This window comes from Hemitrygon akajei, chromosome 31 (assembly GCF_048418815.1).
Source record: "Hemitrygon akajei chromosome 31, sHemAka1.3, whole genome shotgun sequence".
Taxonomy (NCBI): Eukaryota; Metazoa; Chordata; class Chondrichthyes; order Myliobatiformes; family Dasyatidae; genus Hemitrygon; species Hemitrygon akajei.
Window position 1 is genome coordinate 14,999,347 of NC_133154.1, and position 21,109 is coordinate 15,020,455.

The 21,109-nt window shown below is 41.0% G+C and overlaps 1 protein-coding gene across 1 annotated transcript in view; it reads left to right on the plus strand.

Annotated features, from left to right (window-relative positions):
- Positions 1-21,109, plus strand: part of LOC140719000 (meiosis inhibitor protein 1) — a 156,048-nt gene that overhangs the window by 52,333 nt on the left and 82,606 nt on the right. The window contains exon 10 of the mRNA XM_073033308.1: positions 16,091-16,205. Coding sequence (XP_072889409.1) covers positions 16,091-16,205 — 115 coding nt within the window. The remainder of the gene's footprint in view (positions 1-16,090; positions 16,206-21,109) is intronic.

Here is a 21,109-nt window from a genome sequence, read left to right on the forward strand (position 1 = left end):
TCTGGCCTTGTTGATCCTGGCTTTGACAACCTGTTCCATTCCACCATATATACAGTGGCATGCAAAAGTTTGGGCACCCCTGGTCAAAATTTCTGTTACTGTGAACAGTTAAGTGAGTAGAAGATGAACTGATCTCCAAATGTCATAAAGTTAAAGATGAAACATTCTTTTCAACATTTTCAGCAAGATTAGTGTATTATTTTTGTTTTGTGCAATTTTAGAGTGGGACAAAAAGGAAAGAAGCACCATGCAAAACTTTGGGCACCCCAAGAGTATTGAGCTCTCAGATAACTTTTACCAAGGTCTCAGACCTTAATTAGCTTGTTAGGGCTGTGGCTTGTTCACAGTCATCATTAGGAAAGGCCAGGTGATGCAAATTTCAAAGCTTTATAAATACCCGGACTCCTCAAACCTTGTTCCAACAATCTGCAGCCATGGGCACCTCTAAGCAGCTGCCTAGCACTCTGAAAATTAAAATAAATGATGCCCACAAATCAGGAGAAGGCTATAAGAAGATAGCAAAGCGTTTTCAGGTAGCTGTTTCCTCAGTTCAGAATGTAATTAAGAAATGGCAGTTAACAGGAACAGTGGAGGTCAAGTTGAGGTCTGGAAGACCAAGAAAACTTTCCAAGAGAACTGCTCGTAGGATTGCTAGAAAGGTAAATCAAAACCCCTGTTTGACTGCAAAGGACCTTCAGGAAGATTTAGCAGAACCTGGAGTGGTGGTGTACTGTTCTACTGCGCAATGACACCTGCACAAATATGACCTTCATTGAAGAGTCATCAGTAGGAAACCTTTCCTGTGTCCTCACCACAAAATTCAATGTCAGAAGTTTGCAAAGGAACATCTAAAAAAGCCTGATGCATTTTGGAAACAAGTCATATGGACTGATGAAGTTAAAATAGAACTTTTTGGCCGCAATGAGCAAAGGTATGTTTGGAGAAAAAAGGGTGCAGAATTTAATGTAAAGAACACCTCTCCAACTGTTAAGCATGGGGGTGGATTGATCATGCTTTGGGCCAGTGGCATAGGGAATATTTCAATGGTAGAGGGAAGAATGAATTCAATTAAATACCACCAAATTCTGGAAGCAAACATTACACCGTATGTAAAAAAGCAGAAGGTGAAAAAAGGATGGCTTGAACAACAGGATAATGATCCTAAATACACCTCAAGATCCATAATGGACTACCTCAAGAGGCACAAGCTGAAGGTTTTGCCATGACCCTCATAGTCCCCCGACCTAAACATCATCGAAAATCTGTGGATAGACCTCAGAAGAGCAGTGCATGCAAGATGGCCCAAGATTCTCACAGAACTAGAAGCCTTTTGCAATGAAGTATGGGCAAAAATCCCCCAAACAAGAATTGAAAGACTCTTAGCTGGCTACAGAAAGTGTTTACAAGCTGTGATACTTACCAAAGGGGGTGTTACAAAGGTGCCCAAACTTTTGCTTCGGGCCCTTTTCCTTTCTTGTTATCTTGAAACTGTAAAAGATGGAAATAAAAAAAGTAATATTGCTTAAAATATTAAAGAAATGTGTCTTTAACTTTATGCCTTTTGGAAATCAGGTCATTTTTTACTCACTTAGCTATTCACAGTAAAAGAAATTTTGACCAGGGGTGCCCAAACTTTTGCATACTACTGTATTCCCAGTGCTTCCAATATAGACAAAGGCAGTTACTTCTTCCAGGGTTGTATCTCTCATCACTATAGGTCTCTTGCTGGTGCAGTTTATCTTTATAATTTTAATTTTATCTACATTTTGTCTTAGACCTGTTACGAACCCCGTAACTGGGTCACTTACCAGCAAAGATAGAGAGGTCCGTTGAAGTCTGATGGTACTATTTTTAACAGTATTTATTGGTAAAAATACACAAAAATATCAATGCAAACATACAGATACTATACGTCATCAATACTAAATCTAAAAGTGCGGGTATAATAATAATCAATAAGAAATAGCTCTGTCGTTGCCTAGGGGATAATGTATTGTCCGATGGAAATATAAAAGACACTAAGTTCATTCAGGCTGGATGTCATTTGGTTGGAGTCAAGAGAGAGATTTTTGAAACTTTCCAGCTTTTCCTTTTTATGATGTCGATCCTTCGAAATTTCGTTGGTGTGAGTCTCTTTAGCTAAAGACGTTCTTCCATGGTAAGGCCCCAATCCCGGAAAAGGGAAAGGACGCATGCGAGCCCCCCACCAGCTGTCGCTATTAAACTCTGTCACGGGATTTCTAGCGTCTCTCCTGGTGCGTCTGAAGGGGTCGTTCCCCAGACCCTCTTTTATCCTTACTCACGGGGTCTCAGATGTCAATCAGGTTGGGATGATGCAATCCCTCAACCAGCCCACTCTGGTCATTCCCTGAGGGCTTCAATGAATAGTACAGTACTCAATACACAATTCCGTCTCCAAGAGACAATGGCCGTTATCAGTGGCTTTGTCTTGCTGAGGGACCAGGACATTCCAAAACCTTGAGGATTCTCTCTCATTTGAATTAATAGTGATCTTGCGATCCTCAAAAAGGAGGGGGCTACTTTGTACCCTTCGGCCCCTCAGAGTTGTGGCACATTCGTAACAGACCTAGCATGGTGGAGTTAGCAGTCAAGAGTGTTGATTTCTCTTGCATCTGTTGGTTAGAGCTAAACAATAGGGTAACAGAACTCTAGGTCTTCAAGTTGCTGCCAAATAGTCCACTGGACTTCATTTCATTTTACACTTGTTGACTGTTTCATAATCCAGTCTACTGCCAACAGGATCAGGAGAGGAGCCATCAAACATCCCTGCTTCATCCCCGTGTTGATATTGAAACCTTCTGACAGTTTTCCTGCATGTATGGTTTTGCATGACATGTTGTTGTAGGAGTCCCTGATGATATTGATAAATTTCTGCAGTATTTCATAATGTTTCATAAGTTTTCATAAGGGTTTTCTCTCTAAGCTATTAAAGGCTTTCTCATAGTTGAAGTTGGTGTAGAGGGAAGTAGTCCATTCGACTGACTGTTCTATGATTGTTCTTAAGGTAGCTATCTGGTCTATGCAAGAGCAATCTTTCCTAAAGCCTTCTTGCTGGTCCTTTAATGTTATGTCAACAGTTTGTTGAAGGCATTGCAGAATAATTCTGTTTAGCACCTTTCAGCCCACAGACATTAAGGATATACCTCCAGCGCCATCACCGCGTGTTCCAACGACCATGGAAACCCAGACTCCAGCACCATCACCACGTGTTCCAGTGACCATAGCTTTGCCCCGGCCGTCGATCTCGGCTGCCCCAGCAACCCAGGGCATATTGAAAACCCAGACTCCAGCACCATTAACACGGGTTCCAACGACCATGGACAGCTTCAAAGCGATTGCGCAACCACCGACTGGGACTCCAGCCTTGAACTCCAGGCCGCGTCTCACATGCTGTGATTGTGTCTCCCCTTCCCCCATCACCACTCTGCAATCCCCTCTCCCTCAGATCCCATCGTCAGCTCCTGGGCCCTCAGAGGCTCCATCTTCCTCTCACCCCAACCCTTCACTCTCCACTGACACTACCAGCCTCCCTCCTTCCTCTGATCCCATCTCTCATCCGTGCCGGGTCTTTACCATTCCCTCCGACCTTCAACTCTCTGAGGCAGAGCGCTCTGTCCTAAGTAAGGGCCTCAGCTTTGTCCCCCTTCGCCCACACCTCAGCGAGTTCCGTGTATGTCATGACGCTGAACTCTTCTTCCGCCGTCTCCGAGCTTACTTCTTTAACAAGGACTCTCCTACCCCCACTGATGACCCCTTCTCCCATCTTCTACCCTCCTCTTCATGAACACCCTGCTCTGGTCTTCTGCCTGCTCTGGATCTCTTTATTGCTAATTGCCGACGGGACATCAACCGTCTCGACTTCACTAAACCCTGTTCCAATTCCAACCTTACTCCTTCCGAACGCTCTGCTCTCCGCTCCCTTCACGCCAATCCCAACCTCACTATAAAACCTGCTGATAAAGGGGGAGCTGTTGTTGTCTGGTGTACTGACCTCTACCTGGCCGAGGCACAGTGACAACTCTCTGATACCTCCTCTTATTTACCCCTTGATCATGGCCCCACTAAGGAGCACCAGGCCATTGTCTCCTATACCATCACCAACCTTATCAGCTCTGGGGATCTCCCATCCACTGTCACCAACCTCATAGTTCCCACACCCCGCACTTCCCGTTTCTACCTCCTACCCAAGGTCCCCAAACCTGCCTGGCCAGGTAAAACCTATTGTCTCAGCTTGCTCCTGCCCCACTGAACTCATTTCTGCATACCTTGACACTGTCTTATCCCCCCTTGTTCAATCTCTTCCCAGCTATGTTCATGACACTTCTCATGCTTTGAATTTTTTCAATGATTTTAAGTTCCCTGGCCCCCACCGCCTTATTTTCACCATGGACGTCTAGTCCCTATATACCTCCATCCCCCACCGGGATGGTCTCAAAACCCTTCGCTTCTTTTTGGATTCCAGACCTAACCAATTCCCCTCTACCACCACTCTCCTCCGTCTAGCGGAATTAGTTCTTACTCTCAATAATTTCTCCTTTGGCTCCTCCTAGTTCCTCCAAACCAAGGGTGTAGCCATGGGCACCCGTATGGGTCCCAGTTATGCCTGCCTTTTTGTTGGCTTTGTGGAACAGTCCATGTTCCAAGTCTAAACGGGTATCCGTCCCCCTCTTTTCCTTCGCTACATCGACGACTGCATTGGCGCTGCCTCCTGCACGCATGCTGAGCTCGTTGACTTCATTGACTTTGCCTCCAACTTTCACCCTGCCCTCAAATTTTCCTGGTCCATTTCCGACACCTCCCTCCCCTTTCTTGATCTTTCTGTCTCCATCTCTGGAGACGGCTTATCTACTGATATCTACTATAAGCTTGCAGATTCTCACAGCTACCTGGACTATCACAGCTACTCTTCCCACCCTGTCTCTTGCAAAAATGCTATCCCTTTCTCACAATTTCTCCATCTCCGCCACATCTGCTCTCAGGATAAGGCTTTTCATTCCAGGATGAAGGAGATGTCTTCCTTTTTTAAACAAAGGGGCTTCCCTTCTTCCACCATCAACTCTGCTCTCAAACGCATCTCTCCCATTTCCCGCACATTTGCCTTCACCCCATCCGCCCGCCACCCCACTCGGGATAGGGTTCCCCTTGTCCTCACCTACCACCTCACCAGCCTCCAGGTCCAACGTATAATTCTCTGTAACTTCCACCACCTCCAACAGGATCCCACTACCCAGCACATCTTTCCCTCCCCCTCTTTCTGCTTTCCACAGGGATCGCTCCCTATGCGACTCCCTTGTCCACTCATTCCCCCCCCATCCCTTCCCACCAATCTCCCTCCTGGCACTTATCCTTGTAAATGGAACAAGTGCTACACCTGCCCTTACACTTACTCCCTCACCACCATTCAGGACCCCAGACAGTCCTTCCAGGTGAGGCGACACTTCACCTGTGAGTCGGCTGGTGTGGTATACTGCGTCCGGTGCTCCCGGTGTGGCCTTTTATGTATTGGTGAGACCCGACGTAGACTGGGAGACCGTTTTGCTGAACACCTACGCTCGGTCTGCCAGAGAAAGCACGATCTCCTAGTGGCCACACATTTTAATTCCACGTCCCATTCCCATTCTGATATGTCTATCCATGGCCTCCTCTACTGACAAAATGAATCCAAACTCAGGTTGGAGGAACAACACCTTGTATACCGGCTGGGTAGCCTCCAACCTGATGGCATGAACATTGACTTCTCTAACTTCTGTTAATGCCCCTCCTCCCCTTCTTACCCCATCCCTGACATATTTAGTTTTTTTTTCCTCTCTCTTTGCCCATCACTCTGCCTGTTCTCCATCTCCCTCTGGTGCTCCCCCCCTCCCCCTTTCTCCCGAGGCCTCCCGTCCCATGATTCTTTCCCTTCTCCAGCTCTGTATCACTTTTGTCAATCACCTTTCCAGCTCTTAGCTTCATTCCACCCCCTCCGGTCTTCTCCTATCATTTTGCATTTCCCCCTCCCCCCACTACTTTCAAATCTCTTAGTATCTCTCCTTTCAGTTAGTCCTGACGAAGGGTCTCGGCCCGAAACGTCGACAGTGCTTCTCCTTATAGATGCTGCCTGGCCTGCTGTGTTCCACCAGCATTTTGTGTGTGTTGTTTGAATTTCCAGCATCTGCAGATTTCCTCGTGTTTGAAGGATATACCTCTGTAGTTTTTATAGTCTCGTAGATTACCTTTCTTTGGAAGCTTGATTATGTAACTTTTCTTCCACTCTAGTGGTATCTCTTCTTTGTCCTAGACGTTGCAGAACAAAGTGTATAGGATATCTGCTGAGGATTTAGGATTTCCTTCAACACCATCTGAGCCAGCTGCTTTTCCTGACCTTAACCTCATTGCCTGTACAACTTCCTACTTTGCTGGTTTGGCATAGTTGACATCCAAGTCTGATGGTGCTTCTGGAATTAAAGGAGTTTCTGAAGGAGGTTTTCTGTTCAGAAGCTCATTGAAGAACTGTGCCCAATGTTGGAGCTGTTTTTTTTTCAGTTAGGAGATCTCCATCTTTGTCCTTCATTTAGTGTTGATCTGGGTGAATTTGCCAGCTGGTTTCTTGGCAGTTTCGTATAATTCTTTCATATTCCCATTTGCTGAGGCTTCTGCTTAGGATGCAAAGGTGTTGATGGACTCTCTCCTGTTCCTCTTAATGTTTCACTTTACTTCCTTGTGTTCTCTGTCAAATTCTCTTTGTGCCTCCACTTTCTCATTTCTAGTTCTGCTTCTATTGCATTTTTGTTTCAGTGTTCTCCTTTTGTTGATGGTTTTCACCATTCCTGGTGTAATCCACTCCTTATGCTCAAATGTCCTTTTCCCCAGCACTTCCTCACAAGTTTCATTTATTGCCTTTTGAAAGTGGTTCACTTGTCTTCAATATCAAGGTTCTCAAGTGCCTGGGACCTGTAGAAAAATGTGAGGGCAAATCTCTGAGCTGTCCCTTTGCCTTTCAGGTACCTGACATTGTACTTCAGTCGCTGGTTGGGTGGTGCGTAGCTTCTTTTTAGCTTCATCTGTACTTTGGCAATTGGAAGATGTTGGTCTGATACTTAATCTGCACCATGTTTCACTCTTACATCATGGAGCGATCTTCAAAACTTCTTTGAGATGCATATGTGGTCGATCTGGTTCCCTGTTACTTTGTTTGGTGACATCCATGTTGCCTTGTGTATTTACTTGTGTGGGAGTAAGCTTCCTCCAATAACTAGCTTGAAGTTAACTCAAGTTTCAGCAAATCATTCCCCATTTTCATTCATTTCTCTGAGACCGTGTTTCCCCATGATTGTTTATATCTTGCATTATCCCTACCTATTTTGGCATTTAAAATCTCCCATGAGAATAGTCAGGTCTTTTTCCTTCTCTCTGCTGATGACTCCACTGAGTACGTGTAGAATTCATCTTTGTTTTTTTCATTAGCATCATTTGATGGTGTGTTACATTGGATAACTTGAGCAGTTATCTTGTGCTTTGTTTTAAAGCTAGCAGTGATGATTCTGGAACTGATGGCTTCCCCCGCAATCTCATGGCTCTACATGCATCTAATGTCATTGTGAAGGCTGCACCCTCTGTATGTGGTGCATCATTGCTCTGATGGCCTGAGTATGTATGTATGTATATATTTATTTATTTATTGGTATACAGCCCTGGAGTAGGCCTTTTGGCGCTTCAAGCTGCATGGCCTAATTACTCTGAGCAATTCCAGCAATCCCATTTCTCAATTTTTTATTTACTTACTGAGATGATACTTAACCCACCTGTCAGTTGGGTCTCTCCAGATGACATCCATCTTGTCTCACTCAATCCAAGAACTGACTGTACCTTTTCATCTCATTTGCTATGATGGTGGATTTTCCTATATGGTACGTGATTCTCACATTCCGGATACCCAAGGTAAATACAAACTTTGGCAGCAAAAGAGTTGTTGGCTGTGCAGGATCCTGATGACTTTCTCTACGCTGCTTTGTGTGTTCACTCGATAAGGAGCCTCTTCTCACAAAGTCAATAGTCTGGGTTGAAGTTCATCAATGTTTCTGAATGGGATTGGCCTGTACAGCTTCACAAGAGCCCTGGTGGCCAGCTTTACCCAATTCCACCATTCACGATGGGATAGTGTTGGACTTTGAGAGATTGAGCACATGGTATTAGGGGTAATATACTGGAATGGATTAAGATTTGTTGACAGAAAGCAAAGAGTGGGAATCAGCAGCTTTCTTAAGTTAGCAAGCTGTGAATAGTAGAGTATCGCAGGGATCAATGCTTGGCCACAACAGTTTGCATTCTGTATCAACGATTTGGATGAGGGTACCAAATGCCATATTTCCAAGTTTGTTCTTGGCACTAAACTAGTTAGGATTATTAATTAGGAGGGGGATATAAAGGACATTGATAACCTAGTGAGTGAAATAAAGCACAGCAGATAGAATATGTAGTAAACACATTTATCTTGTATGCATGCACCCAGAATTCGCATGCAACTGGCAAAATTACTTCTATGAAAATAAACTCAAATAATGAATCTTAGTTCAAATATTCAGCAAAGTAAGTGTGAGCAGGCTCTATTAGTTTATTTACATTTATATACTTAATGGCAGTACAATAGTAGTCTGATCCATTTGAGGATCTGGCATTTCATGTGATTGTACAGACATACATTTGATTTAATTTTGTTGCATTTTGCCATGATAATCTTTAGCCTTTAAATATAGAATTGTGGGGTAAAACATTGTTCTTTAAAAGAACTAGGAGATTATACATAGTTCATTAATATTTTTGAAGTGCAATAATATTTTTGAATTCTCATGCAGCCAAATTATTTATGCATCTGGCACCTTTCTCCAAATGGATGCCAGATGGCTGAGAATATTTTTTAATGTGGTAGATCACAGCTAATCCACTTTGGTGCACAAAATAGAAAACTGTTTTCTTAAATGGTAAAAGACTGGGAAATGTTCAAAGAGACCAAGATATCCTTCTGCACATCACTGAAGGCTAACATGCAAGCTCTCAGAGGGCAATGGAAGGCAATCTCTCCAAATCTGATGAAAAGTCGTTGACTTGAAATGGAATGCTTTCTGATTGGCTGAGTGTCTCTAGCAGTTTCTTTTTTTAAATTCAAGACAAATGGTGTGTGGGCCTTTATCACAAGAAGATTTGAGGACAGGAGCAAAATATGTGTCAATTATATAGAGCATTACTGTGATTGAATTAATGCAAGTTTTAAAGCTGTGGTCTACCAGATGCTATGGAATTCACAACACCCATAGTTCATCAAATAAATGTCTCTCTCAATCAAAAGGTACTTACTTTTTTTCAAAATCTTATCAGTAGTGTAATGTTTTAATTACATTTTGTGATACTTAGTGGATCAGTGCCACCTTTGCAAATATTTCTTATGGGTCCTCTGACAAAATAACTAAAATGCTGAATTTTACTTGCTACGTACCAGCAGCAATAGGACACAGATTGAGTCAGGTTTTGATGTTAAAACCACTATCTTTATTAGTATCTACTCATAATATAGAAAATTAAACAAAATAAACAGAAGTTAATAGTGTTATGCGTGTATGGCTCCCAAACTGTCAAGTTTAGGAACAGTTCTTAAAGTCTTAAGATGGCAAACCAGAAAAGGTCTAGTAATCCACGGAATAAATGAGGGAAGAGATTTGTAAATCCATGTTAAAATGTAGAGAGAAGGCAATCATGAAGAATTCCACAGGTTCCACGCTGGGAAAACAAAGTAACAGTCGCCAAAGATCTTATACGTCAAGTTGTTCCAAAATTTACGTAGAAATATCCCAACAGTGACACTCCCGGAATATCCCTTTGCTCAAGTGGTTACCACTTAACACACCGGAATCCAGGTAAGGATTAACAACAGTGGTTGCCACAGGATACTCCAATAAAATCCACATATGGGTCATATGAAGATAGATAGATAGATACTTTATTCATCCCCATGGGATGAATATGTGACAGTCACATATCCAATGTGCACTGTGTGCCATTAATCGACCTAATCCTTTGGGCATGGGAAAGTATCAGACTTTACCCATATCATAGTGAGCTGTTCCTGCTTGCAGTCCAAAGCTTGCTTGCACGCACACTCGCTCTCTCTGTCTCCCCCCCCACTTCCCCCCTCCCCCTCCCCTTCCCCCTCTTCCCCCCTCCCCCTCCCCTTCCCCCTCTTCCCCCCTCCCCCTCCCCTTCCCCCTCTTCCCCCCTCCCCCTCCCCTTCCCCCTCCCCTTCCCCCTCTCCCCCCGCAGCTTGTTACAATGATGTCATAGTCCCACCTCATCCAAGTGTTTTAAAGTGACACCCACAGTACCAAACAGTGGTCACGTAACATACTGAATGTACCCAGATGAGCAAAGGCATACGCTGTTTATCGATTACAGCTCCCTGTTCAACACTTTCATCCCCTCATTACTAATTAACAAGCTTCTAAACTTGAGCCACTGTACTTTCCTCTGCAACTGGATTCTTACTTTCCTTATTGGAAGACTACAGTCAGTGCAGATTGATAGTAACGTTTCTCCTTGCTGATAATCTATAGGCGCACCACAAGGATTTGTGTTTAGTCCACTGTTGTTCTCTCTCTAGACTCATAACTGTGTGGCTAGGCACAGCTCAAAAACCATCTATAAACTTCAAATTCAGTGGCATTAAGACGAATGAATTAATCATCAGGATGGAGGAGTTGGGAGAATACACACCCCTTTTAATTTGAGGGGTCAGTGGTGACAAGAAGAGCAGCTTCAAGTTTCTGGGTGTCAGCAACTCAGAGGATCTATCCTGGGCTCAACACATTGATGCAATCATGAAGAAGGCACACCAGCAGCTTTACCTTCTTAGGAGTCTGAGGAGATTTTTATATGTCCCAAAGACTCTTGCAAATTTCTACTGATGTAGGGTGAAGAGCATTCTGACTGATTTCATCAGCACCTGGTATGGTGGCTCTAATATGCAGAATTGAAAGAGGCTGCAGAAAGTTTCAGATACAGCTCCATCAGGAGCATAACTGTTCTCACCATTGAAGATAATTTTAAAAGACGCATGTATCAAGAAGGCAGCATGCATCATTAAAGACCCTCAGCATCTAGGACATACTGTCTTGGCATTACTACCATTGGGAGGAGGTACAGGAGCCTGAAGACCCAGAGTCATCACCATCAGTCTTGTGATCTATCCTAGGCGCAACACATTGATGCAATCACAAAGAAGCCACACCAGCAGCTATGAACCCATGAACACTACCTTTGTCTTTGTCACTATGTATTTAGTTTGTAACCTGTGGTAACTTTTAAGTTTTGCATCCTGTTGCTGCCACAAAACTACAAATTCTACAACATAAGTCAGTGTTAATAAACCTGATTCTAATTCTGATTCTGAAGGTAGCTTTTAGGAAAAGGAATAAAACACTGCTGCTACTTCCATCAACCATTCAGCAGCAGATGATGCTGTCAATCATAGAACTTTGCTCTGGAGGATCTGCAATGTAGCAAGGGACCATTTTGCTTTGTAGAATCTATTTACTTATATAAAAGTGCATTCATGTCAAGCTTGGAGGAAAAATGCAGTTGCAGGTATTTACATTAGGAATGGCTCATCTCATGGAAGTAATTGGGCATCCTGTCCTAAACATTGGCATTAATAGCAAACCAATCTAGTTTTATCAGTGTCAATCTCCTTTTTCTCTCTTCAGCATTCTCTTGGGCTCAAGGATGACTTGCATATGCTCCACTTCTAAGTTGGTTTATGAATTTGTAGCCTCTGCCATGAGTGGAGATGGAGTTAAATAGCAGGGTAGTCAGTTGGTTAATTCAGGAATCAGTGAGCTTCTGCTAGCCTTTTGTTTGTTCTTAATCATTGGATCAGAGATTATCAATGTTATCCTGAATGCTCCTTTCCCATTTTGATTGGTCATAGATCAGGAATTTCCACAAACCACTGGAAAATGTATACTTATTCAAGGAGACTTTGAGAGGATCTATAAATTGTTTCCCTTATTTCCTAGTAAACTCTGATTGTGGTGAAACTGAGAGGTGGAATTGCTGTCTGTAATCTGTTTTATGCCAATAATTTAGTGATTGATGGCCAAACTAGCAGAGGACTTTTCTCAGATTGAGCACACCATAATAGTTGTGGTAGCCAGGCTAACAGCCTAATACACTGTTAATCAAATGAAACTAAAACAAATCACGGGTCACCTCTTCCATCACCACAACTGTGATGTAGATAATCAGTTAAACATAGCATGAATAGTTCTTGTACTGATCACAGTAAAATCTTATTTGCTTTGGAGCAATTTTCATAAAGAACTATTCTCAAATTAAAAAGTAATTATTGCCCAAAATTATATCACCTAGAACCCACCTGTCTACAATTAATCTTCCGCATTAGCCTTGTGTTATTTCAGTGCTATGTACTGCTCAGGGTGGGAACACCATCCACATGATAATTGACTCCTTGCTAGATGGCATTTTCCACATTCTGGTAAAATGGTGTATAAAAGTAGCAGGCAAAGGATGCCAGGCACCATCTACAGGTCATGGTTCATGCAGGAGCATGGTTCATGACAGCACAGACAACAAGCTGTACCACTGCAGTCATTTGTGAGCAGTTAAGGAAGGTGTAGCCCTTAGACTTTGATCATAGGGTTGTTGTGATTAGTTGGGCCACTAAGATGTTTCCTGACAAGGCAGGAGAGAAACTTGACATTTGGAAGTTTCTAAATTGTCCTTGTGCTAAGATGGTTGAGAGCTGTTTGTTTTAATCACAGTGCCTGAGACTATGATCGCAACAAGATTAAAACTATTGTATATACACTATTTTGTCTCCTCATTGTTGAGAATGATTTATGTATGGTTGGGATTTCACTGTACCAGCTCACAAACTCTGCATTGTACCAGTTAAATATATGACAGTGATGGAAGAACACAGTAAGACGATGATGTGTGGATTGGTGTGGAAGCTACTGGGCATCTGTAGTGATTACAAAGAGTTATATAAACATGGTTGAGACATCATAAGCAATATTGTACTGACTAGCAGAAGCCATCCTAAAACAGGATTTATCTAGAATGTTGAAATATGCTCTGTACCTGTCCTGATCCAACCACATGGCCAAGAAAGCTCACTAGCACTACTTCTTAGGAGTCTAAAGGAATTTGGTATGACCTCATTGACCCTCACCAATCTTTATAGATGCAGTAAAGCATCCTATCATGGTTTGGTGTGACATTTGTTCTGCCTGAAACTACAAGAAACTGCAGAGAGTTGTGAACATAGCTCAGCATATCATGAAAATGAGCTTCCCTTCCATGGACTCTGTATGTAAATCTTGCTGCCTCAGTAAAGCAGCCACATAATCAAAGACCACTCCCACCCAGGATGTTCTTTCTTCTCAGCACCCTCTCCCCCCCCCCCCCCCCACAATCAAGCAGAAATTCAAAGTTACTAAAGCCAGAAAGTATGTACTACTAGGCTCATGGACAACTTCTATCCTGCTTTTATAAGACTATTGAACAAACCTGTTGTACAGTAAGATGTTCTGTATTCTTGACCTCACAATTAATGTTGCCATGGCTTTGCACTTTATCGCTTACCTGCACTGCAGTTTCTCTATAAATGTAAAACTTTGTGCTCCATTCTGTTATTGATTATGCCTTCTACTACCTAAATGTGCTGATGTAATGAAATAATCTGTATAGATGGCATGGAAACCAAAGTTTTTCATCCTCAGTACATGTAACAATAATAAACTTATTTATCAACTTACAAGGAGTTCAGTCATACCTAGAAAGCTGCTGGGGAGCCCAGTCATCTGTTGTCTTTCAGATGGGTTCCCCTGTAAGTGTTTTTTTCTTAGTTACTACTATGTGCCCAACCTCACAATGCCATGTTAATGATGATTACAGGATCTCCATTATTTCCCCTATCTTCTCTCCAAGTTGCATTTATTATTTCTTTAGTTGGCAGTCTTTCACTGTCTCTTTTCCACTTACTTTTCCTGTCTGTCCCATCAATGATTTTCTGTTACACTGCTGAATAATTTCTCCCTTTTGTGATTTTTTCCCTATTGCAGTCTTCTTCCTGTGATAGTCTCCTTTCACTACCCATCCCCAATAATAATCTTCACCTATATGCATTTTTCTACAATCCCCATGGTTGGTGTGCCTGCATAGGAAACACCTTGTGTTTTCCTTGTGTAAGGCCTGTTCTACAGTGCACAATATTTGAGTCTTATGCATAATAGAATATTGCTGCACAGTATGATAACACTCAACACACATGGCAAATTCTAGGCCAAATACCCAGTTGCACTTTCATGCACTTAACACAGCTTCATGTCTTACATATTCACTGATCATGATAATTACATTGCATAACTTAAACCTTACTCCCTTTTGTGCAGGACATGAATGGTTTCTAGTGAACAGTGCATAAATAGTAAGAATGTACAACGTCCTAGCTTCTGAGTCATTCCAAACCACTACTCATCTGTGCCATATCTCACAATTTATTGTCCATTGTTGTATTAAGGAAGTCACTCAAATTTCATACACGAAAAGACGATTTGTGTACATTTTCAGGAAAGACAGAATGAGCACAGGAAATTGGTTGCATTGGATTGCTCTCCCAAAGTGAGTCATAAATAGACAACACTGGGGATTTCGTACGTAACCTCTTCGTACAAGTATCTGGCTATAGCCCTAGAGGGGTTTTGTAGCCCAAATATTCAAAGAAGATGGTTTCTATGACCACTGTCCTCCAGATCTGACCACCAGAATCTTTCCATCATTACTGCATCTATAAGTTCAGTAGAAATATACTGCAATAGCTAGAAAAGTATTGATTGGATTGTGGAGTGTCTTTTTAGAAAATGATTTCAGATAGCATCTGCTGAGTTAAATATCAGAACTTGTACTGAGAGTGTCAGATCTCAGTCTAATCCTATTAACACTATTCTGTTATTCAAGCAATTAATGTTATTGTTATATGAATTTCACAAACAGTATTTGGATTACCTGAAGCACTATTTTAACATTTATAAAGTAGTAATGTACATAGTTTTTAGCCAATAGTATATAATTTATAGGATAGAGGTGCTGTCTGCATGCATTAACAGATACTAGATATGAATGTAATTTTCAACCAAGGCAATGGCAGATGATAGTCCGTGTACCTGGCTGCCTAAAAGTAAAGTGTCTCTGCAGTGGAATCTGCACCAGATTAATGAATTTGTTGTATAGAATTTAAAGTTCATCCTTTCTAACTTGCAAGTGGTATACAGCCACTGTTGCACTATGTTGCGGACCCAACCCTGATGTGGCATCTAAAGGTTGATGCTTTTCACTACAAGACTAATAACAAACATTCAACATTTGCTCCAGTTCAAGGGTCCATTTTGTTGCTGGACATGTGCTTAAATGTCTAAGTTACAGAGCAAGCATTAAATTCATAAATAGGAATGTTCACATCAAATTAGCCCAATGCTATTTTGATCTCCCTACTCCCTACTCTGCAGCCTTTTGCTAAGCCTTAAATATGGATGTGCTAACTTTTTCAGCAATATGACTTGGCATGACTTGTGCTACTTCATCAAGGAACTAAAATGGCACCTATAGCTATTGAAATAAGTTTTACACTATAACTCTTTGTAGCAGGGATCTATTGAACCCGTGAGAGCTACGATTTAACATTAATTTACACTATCTCAACATAATTATTGCCAGTTCCAAATTGTAATGGGGGGGGGGGGGAGGAGGAGGAGGAAGAAGATGAACAGTCCAAGTGCTGAAGGTTGTACTGAAGTATTCTTTGAAAATATGTTCTATGATTTTTCGCCCTTTGAATTATGTGCTGTGCTGCAGGATATCTAGATTCTGATTTGGTTTTAAAGCCACAGCTTCAGTTTGGCTTACTTCAGTTATGTTCTTTCATTGGTGACTTTAATATCATTTGTTGGTCAGTACAACCAAGAAGAGATGGTAGTTGAAAGCTAAACTACAATTAAGATAGCATTTTACTTTATTTCAGTTGCTGCTCAACAGAGATGAAATACTGCAGATTATAAGTGTGCAATGCATGACTTCCATACTCGTCCACTCTCCAGTGCAGTATGCTCCCGAACTTGTGTATGCAGATATTCCAGGTGATTTTTATTTACTAATATGCATTAAGTACATACTATTGTGTAAGATGGTTGCATATTTAGATTACCAGCATAAATACTTGCCCATTGTCAGTCCATCTACTCATAATGACAATCTTAAGAGTCACAGAAAAGTATAGCACAGAAACAAGCCCTTCGGTCCTTCTAATGCATGCCAAAATATTTAAACTGCCTACTCCCATTGACCTGCGCTGAGACTATTCCTGTTTCTTGTAATGTCATCTCTCACCAGTCAAAAGTTTGCCTGAGTTCTGATGTATTTCAGCTCACTAAATCTCATTGTCATTTGCATGCTCTCTCAGTAGTTCAAAGTTCTTGTCTTTGTTTTTGAATACATTCATAATTTTGCTCTTCTGGTATGTTAGTGGAGAAGGGAATGGTACTTCTATTCTACCTTCTTGGTGGAAATCAGGTGTCAGAGTTAAAATCACTCAAATCACTTGTAGCTCCTGCGACAGCTGGGTTGCCCACTCATAGTTCTCTCCTGCTTGGGAGCAATTATCCAATTGTAGCATAAGTCCACTGAAAGGTTTAGATATTGGTTTCAATGTTATGACTTAAAAAAAAAAGGTCCCAGACCTCAAAGGCAACAATTTTAATGTTTTTACTCATTTGTGGGACCAGTCAGAAATGCCATCACTAAGATAATCTCCTCTTCCTCCTCGTCTTCCTCCTCTTCTTATTCTTCTTCTTCCCCTCCCCCTATTGTAAGGTGATTTACCACCACCTACTGAGCATCATTCAAACACACCAAATACTTTTCTTCCAGAAGGTCTTCCTCCACCATCCCTTTCATATTTGTGTCACTACAACCTCACATACTGCTATGAGCATTAAAAACCCTTGACTATTAACTAACAAACTTATAGCATTCCATTGTAAAAAAAAGAGAAAGGAAAAAGAAATAACATTAACAACCTTCTTTGAAGTATGAATATTATTTACTACTCCCTGTACAGCACCATTATTAACCTCTAGAATTGAGTCTTAATATCTGTAGATGTTTTTCTGCAACTTTTAATATAATTTTAATATTTTCTGTTCTACTTTTAGTTTGTCCTGTACAGTTTACCACATCTGCCACGAAAGAAAGAAATGTTAGTTCATCAACAATCTACAAATCCTTTGTTATAAAATCATGCACTTTACACACTGACTTTTATCTCTGTTTTCTAGATGTTAATAGGTCCTATTCACATTGTCTTCTGCACCTTCTGAAGAGCCTCTGCATATGATATGCCCATTTCTACCAGAAAACGCTGCACTTCCTCTGCTTTCTTATATACAGAATACCCTGCTATGTAGAGCTATGTTCCCATCTACAATTGATACATTCTAGCCTATTACCTTCTCCACAATTACCATCATCATGTTTTCTACCACATCTACAACACTGCATTTTACCCTTGCACACAGCTGCTACATGACCAAACCTTTGGCACTGATAACATCTCAGAGGGGGTGGCACATAGACTCAAACCATATAACTCATATAGCTTAAATTAACCCTGTCTGACAACTTTTTTCCATCAAAGTTAATCAACCCTGATAAGTTACCTGTTCTTACTCCACCACAAAACCCTTTTAAACACTTAGAGTGTTCAGCTCGCCCCCCCCATTAAATTATTTTTAACTTGGTCCATGATACATCTAGAGACACTCCAGAGATTACTCCCCAGAGTCACTGTCTTTCAATATAATTACTTAGTGTTATTTTTCTTCTTCCCAAAGCTTTTAACCCTAAAGCTTTGTTAATGTTGCTTACTATCTGTACAAAACACCTAAGATTGCCAATGCTCTAGGACGGCTTCTTCCACCATGCCATCAGATTGATTAATCCATGCTGGCACAATTGTATTTCTAAGCTATATTGACTGTTCTGTTGTATATCTTACAGTACACACTATTTATTACAAAATACTATAATTTGCACATTCAGATGGAGAAGTAACGTAAGGATTTTTACTGCTTTGTATGAAGGATGTAAGAAATGAAGTCAATTCAATTCTTAAAGGTCTTGTGTCCACAATATCTCCTTCTTAAAAATCCTTAGTTAATCTAATTGGATTGATATCAGAAACCAGTCCTCATTCAAAACTCAGTAATACCTTAGTAATACCTCAGTAACACTCTTCCTTCCTTCTTTTATTAAAATTGCATCTACTGCCTTCATCAATGGATGATAAGTTACTACATTCCTCAATTTGTCACTTTCTTTTTCATTCCCCAGAAACCTGCCAGTCGCCTTTCTCCGTACAACTCCTATTACTCAATAGCATCTCCAGTTTGCTACTTCCATCTTCTTCATCACTTCCTGACATCTTCACCCCACAATCCTCGAGTGAAACCTTTATTCAACTCTGCACTCAATGCTCAATCCCATACAACTTTGAAATGCCAATGTCAGCTGGAGCTGTCAGTCTCTGTTACAGAATTTCTTCAGGTGTTAAGTTACACAAGCAGACCTTCATAAACATTCAACCACATTCAAATCCTAATAAAAACAATTAACAATACTCTACAATTTTAATCTCATGTAACAAATTAGAACATTGAAAGACTTACTCAGGGAAGTAATTGTAAGAAATGCATATTTAAATAAAATCAATTAAATAAAATGTGGAGAATTTCTATATGCATGTTCTTCTTCCTGCAGTTGTTTCACCCAATTACAGAAAACATGCCTGCCAACAGGAAATTGTGGAAGGTGGCTGTTCCTACAGGACTCTTAAGAGCCTTGAGGCAAAGGGTAGTTTTCTTAGATTGCAGTCAGCTGAGTGACAGTTTAAAGCTTCTGTCCTCACAACAGAGTCCTGAATTTCCAGCTAGTTATCTAAATAAAAGATGGTAGTTTCAGCTGCATGCCCTCTGTGGAAGATATTTAGCAAAATTATTTGACTTCCAAACCAAGCTCTAATTATCCCATTTCTGTTTTTAACAGACAAGGAATCTGTCTCAGAAGACATTGGGTCACATCAGTCTTTTAGAAAGACTTAAGAATTTTAGGAAGTTTTTATTTTAAGTTGAAACCAACCAGATTTATTGGCTTTTAGAAATCTCCCACAACTCAAAAATGTCCCCTTTGAACTTTATTTGAGAACCCAACTTCAAATCTCCTCACTCAGTCTCTTTCCCTCTCCCTTTCCTGTGATTGATATCTATGGTTTGATGCTGTAGACTTCAGCAGGAAAAAAAAAGTTTGAAGATTGCCTGCATTTAATTTCAGCAGATGGAAAACATGTATATTTGGGATATCTTCCCGTCTCACTTCTCTTATTCCCCCAAGAAAATACGGGATTGTAAACTCATCTATCAAAAACTGTTTTTAATGAAGTGCTTAATGTTTGTTGAGTCCAGTTTAAGACATTTTTTCTATTATAAACTTGTCATCAATGTTAATATTAAAAGAATAACTGAGAATTAGATAGATAGATAGATAGATACTTTATTCATCCCCATGGGGAAATTCAACATTTTTTCCAATGTCCCATACACTTGTATTACAAGAAGATATGACCAATAAATAGAAATATAAGGCCTTGACTGACATACCAGAATGCCTTAATGTAGTAAGCAAGGAGCTCACTCATATAGTTAGATAAATTGGTTGCAAAACTCAATCAGCTACAAAAATGGTCTTCTTGAAGATCAGTGTGGTTATCTAGGGAGGTTAAAGAGATGGGGGAGATCTTAAATATTTTTTCCGCATTTGTATTTACTCAGGAGACAGACACAGAGTCTAAGAACTGAGGAAAAGAGTAGTGAGGTCATGGACCATATTTGGATTACAGAAGAGGAGGTAGTTGGCAAATTAGGGTGAATAAATCCCCAGGGCCTAACAAGGTGTCCCCTCGGACCTTGTAGGAAGCAGAAATTACAGAGGCCCTAGCAGAGATATTTACAATGTCATTAGCCAAGGGTGAGGTGCTAGAGGACTGGAGGATAGCAAATGTTGTATTGATCAAGAAAGGCTCTAAGAATAAGCCAGAAAATTATAGGCCAGTGAGCCTGGCGTCAGTCATGGCTAAATTATTGGAAGGTATTCTAAGGGACAGGATAGGTAAATATTTGGATAGACAGGGCCTGATTACGGATAGTCAGCATGACTTTGTGTGTGGCAGATTGTGTCTAACAAATTTTATAGAATTGTTTAAGGAAGTTACGAAGAGGATTGATGAAGGAAAGGTGGTAGACATTGTCTACATGGATTTTAGCAAGTCCTTTGAGGAAGTCCTGCATGGGAGACTGGTCCAGAAGGTTAGGCCATTTGGCTTTCAGGATGAAGTCGCCAATTGGATCCGTCATTGGCATAATGGGAGAAGCCAGAGAGTGGTAGTAAATGATTGTCTCTTTGACTGGAGGCCTGTCATTAGTAGTGTGCCACAGTGATTGGTGCTGAGTCCGTTGTTGTTTATCATGTGTATTAATGATTTAGATGATAACGTATTAAACTGGATCAGCAAATTTGCAGATGACACAAAGTTGAAGGGTTTGGTGGACAGCGAGGAAAGCTATCAGAGCTTGCAACGGGAGCTGGACTAGCTGGAAAAATGGGTTGAAAAATAGCAGATAGAATTTAATGCAGACAAGTGTGAGGTACCTGCACTTAGACGGGACAAACTAGAATAGGACTTACACAGTGAGTAAAAGGGCAGTGAGGTGTGCAGTAGAAAAGGAATTTGGGAATACAGATCTATAATCCTTGAAAATGATATCATAGGTAGAGAGCTTTTAGTACATTGGCCTTCATGAATCAGACTACTGAGTTCAGGGGTTGGAATGTTGCGATGAAGTTGTATGAATCAATGATGAAGCTGAATTTTGAGCATTGTGGGCAGTTCTGGTTACCTACCTACAGGAAAGGGTGTAGAGAAATTTTACAA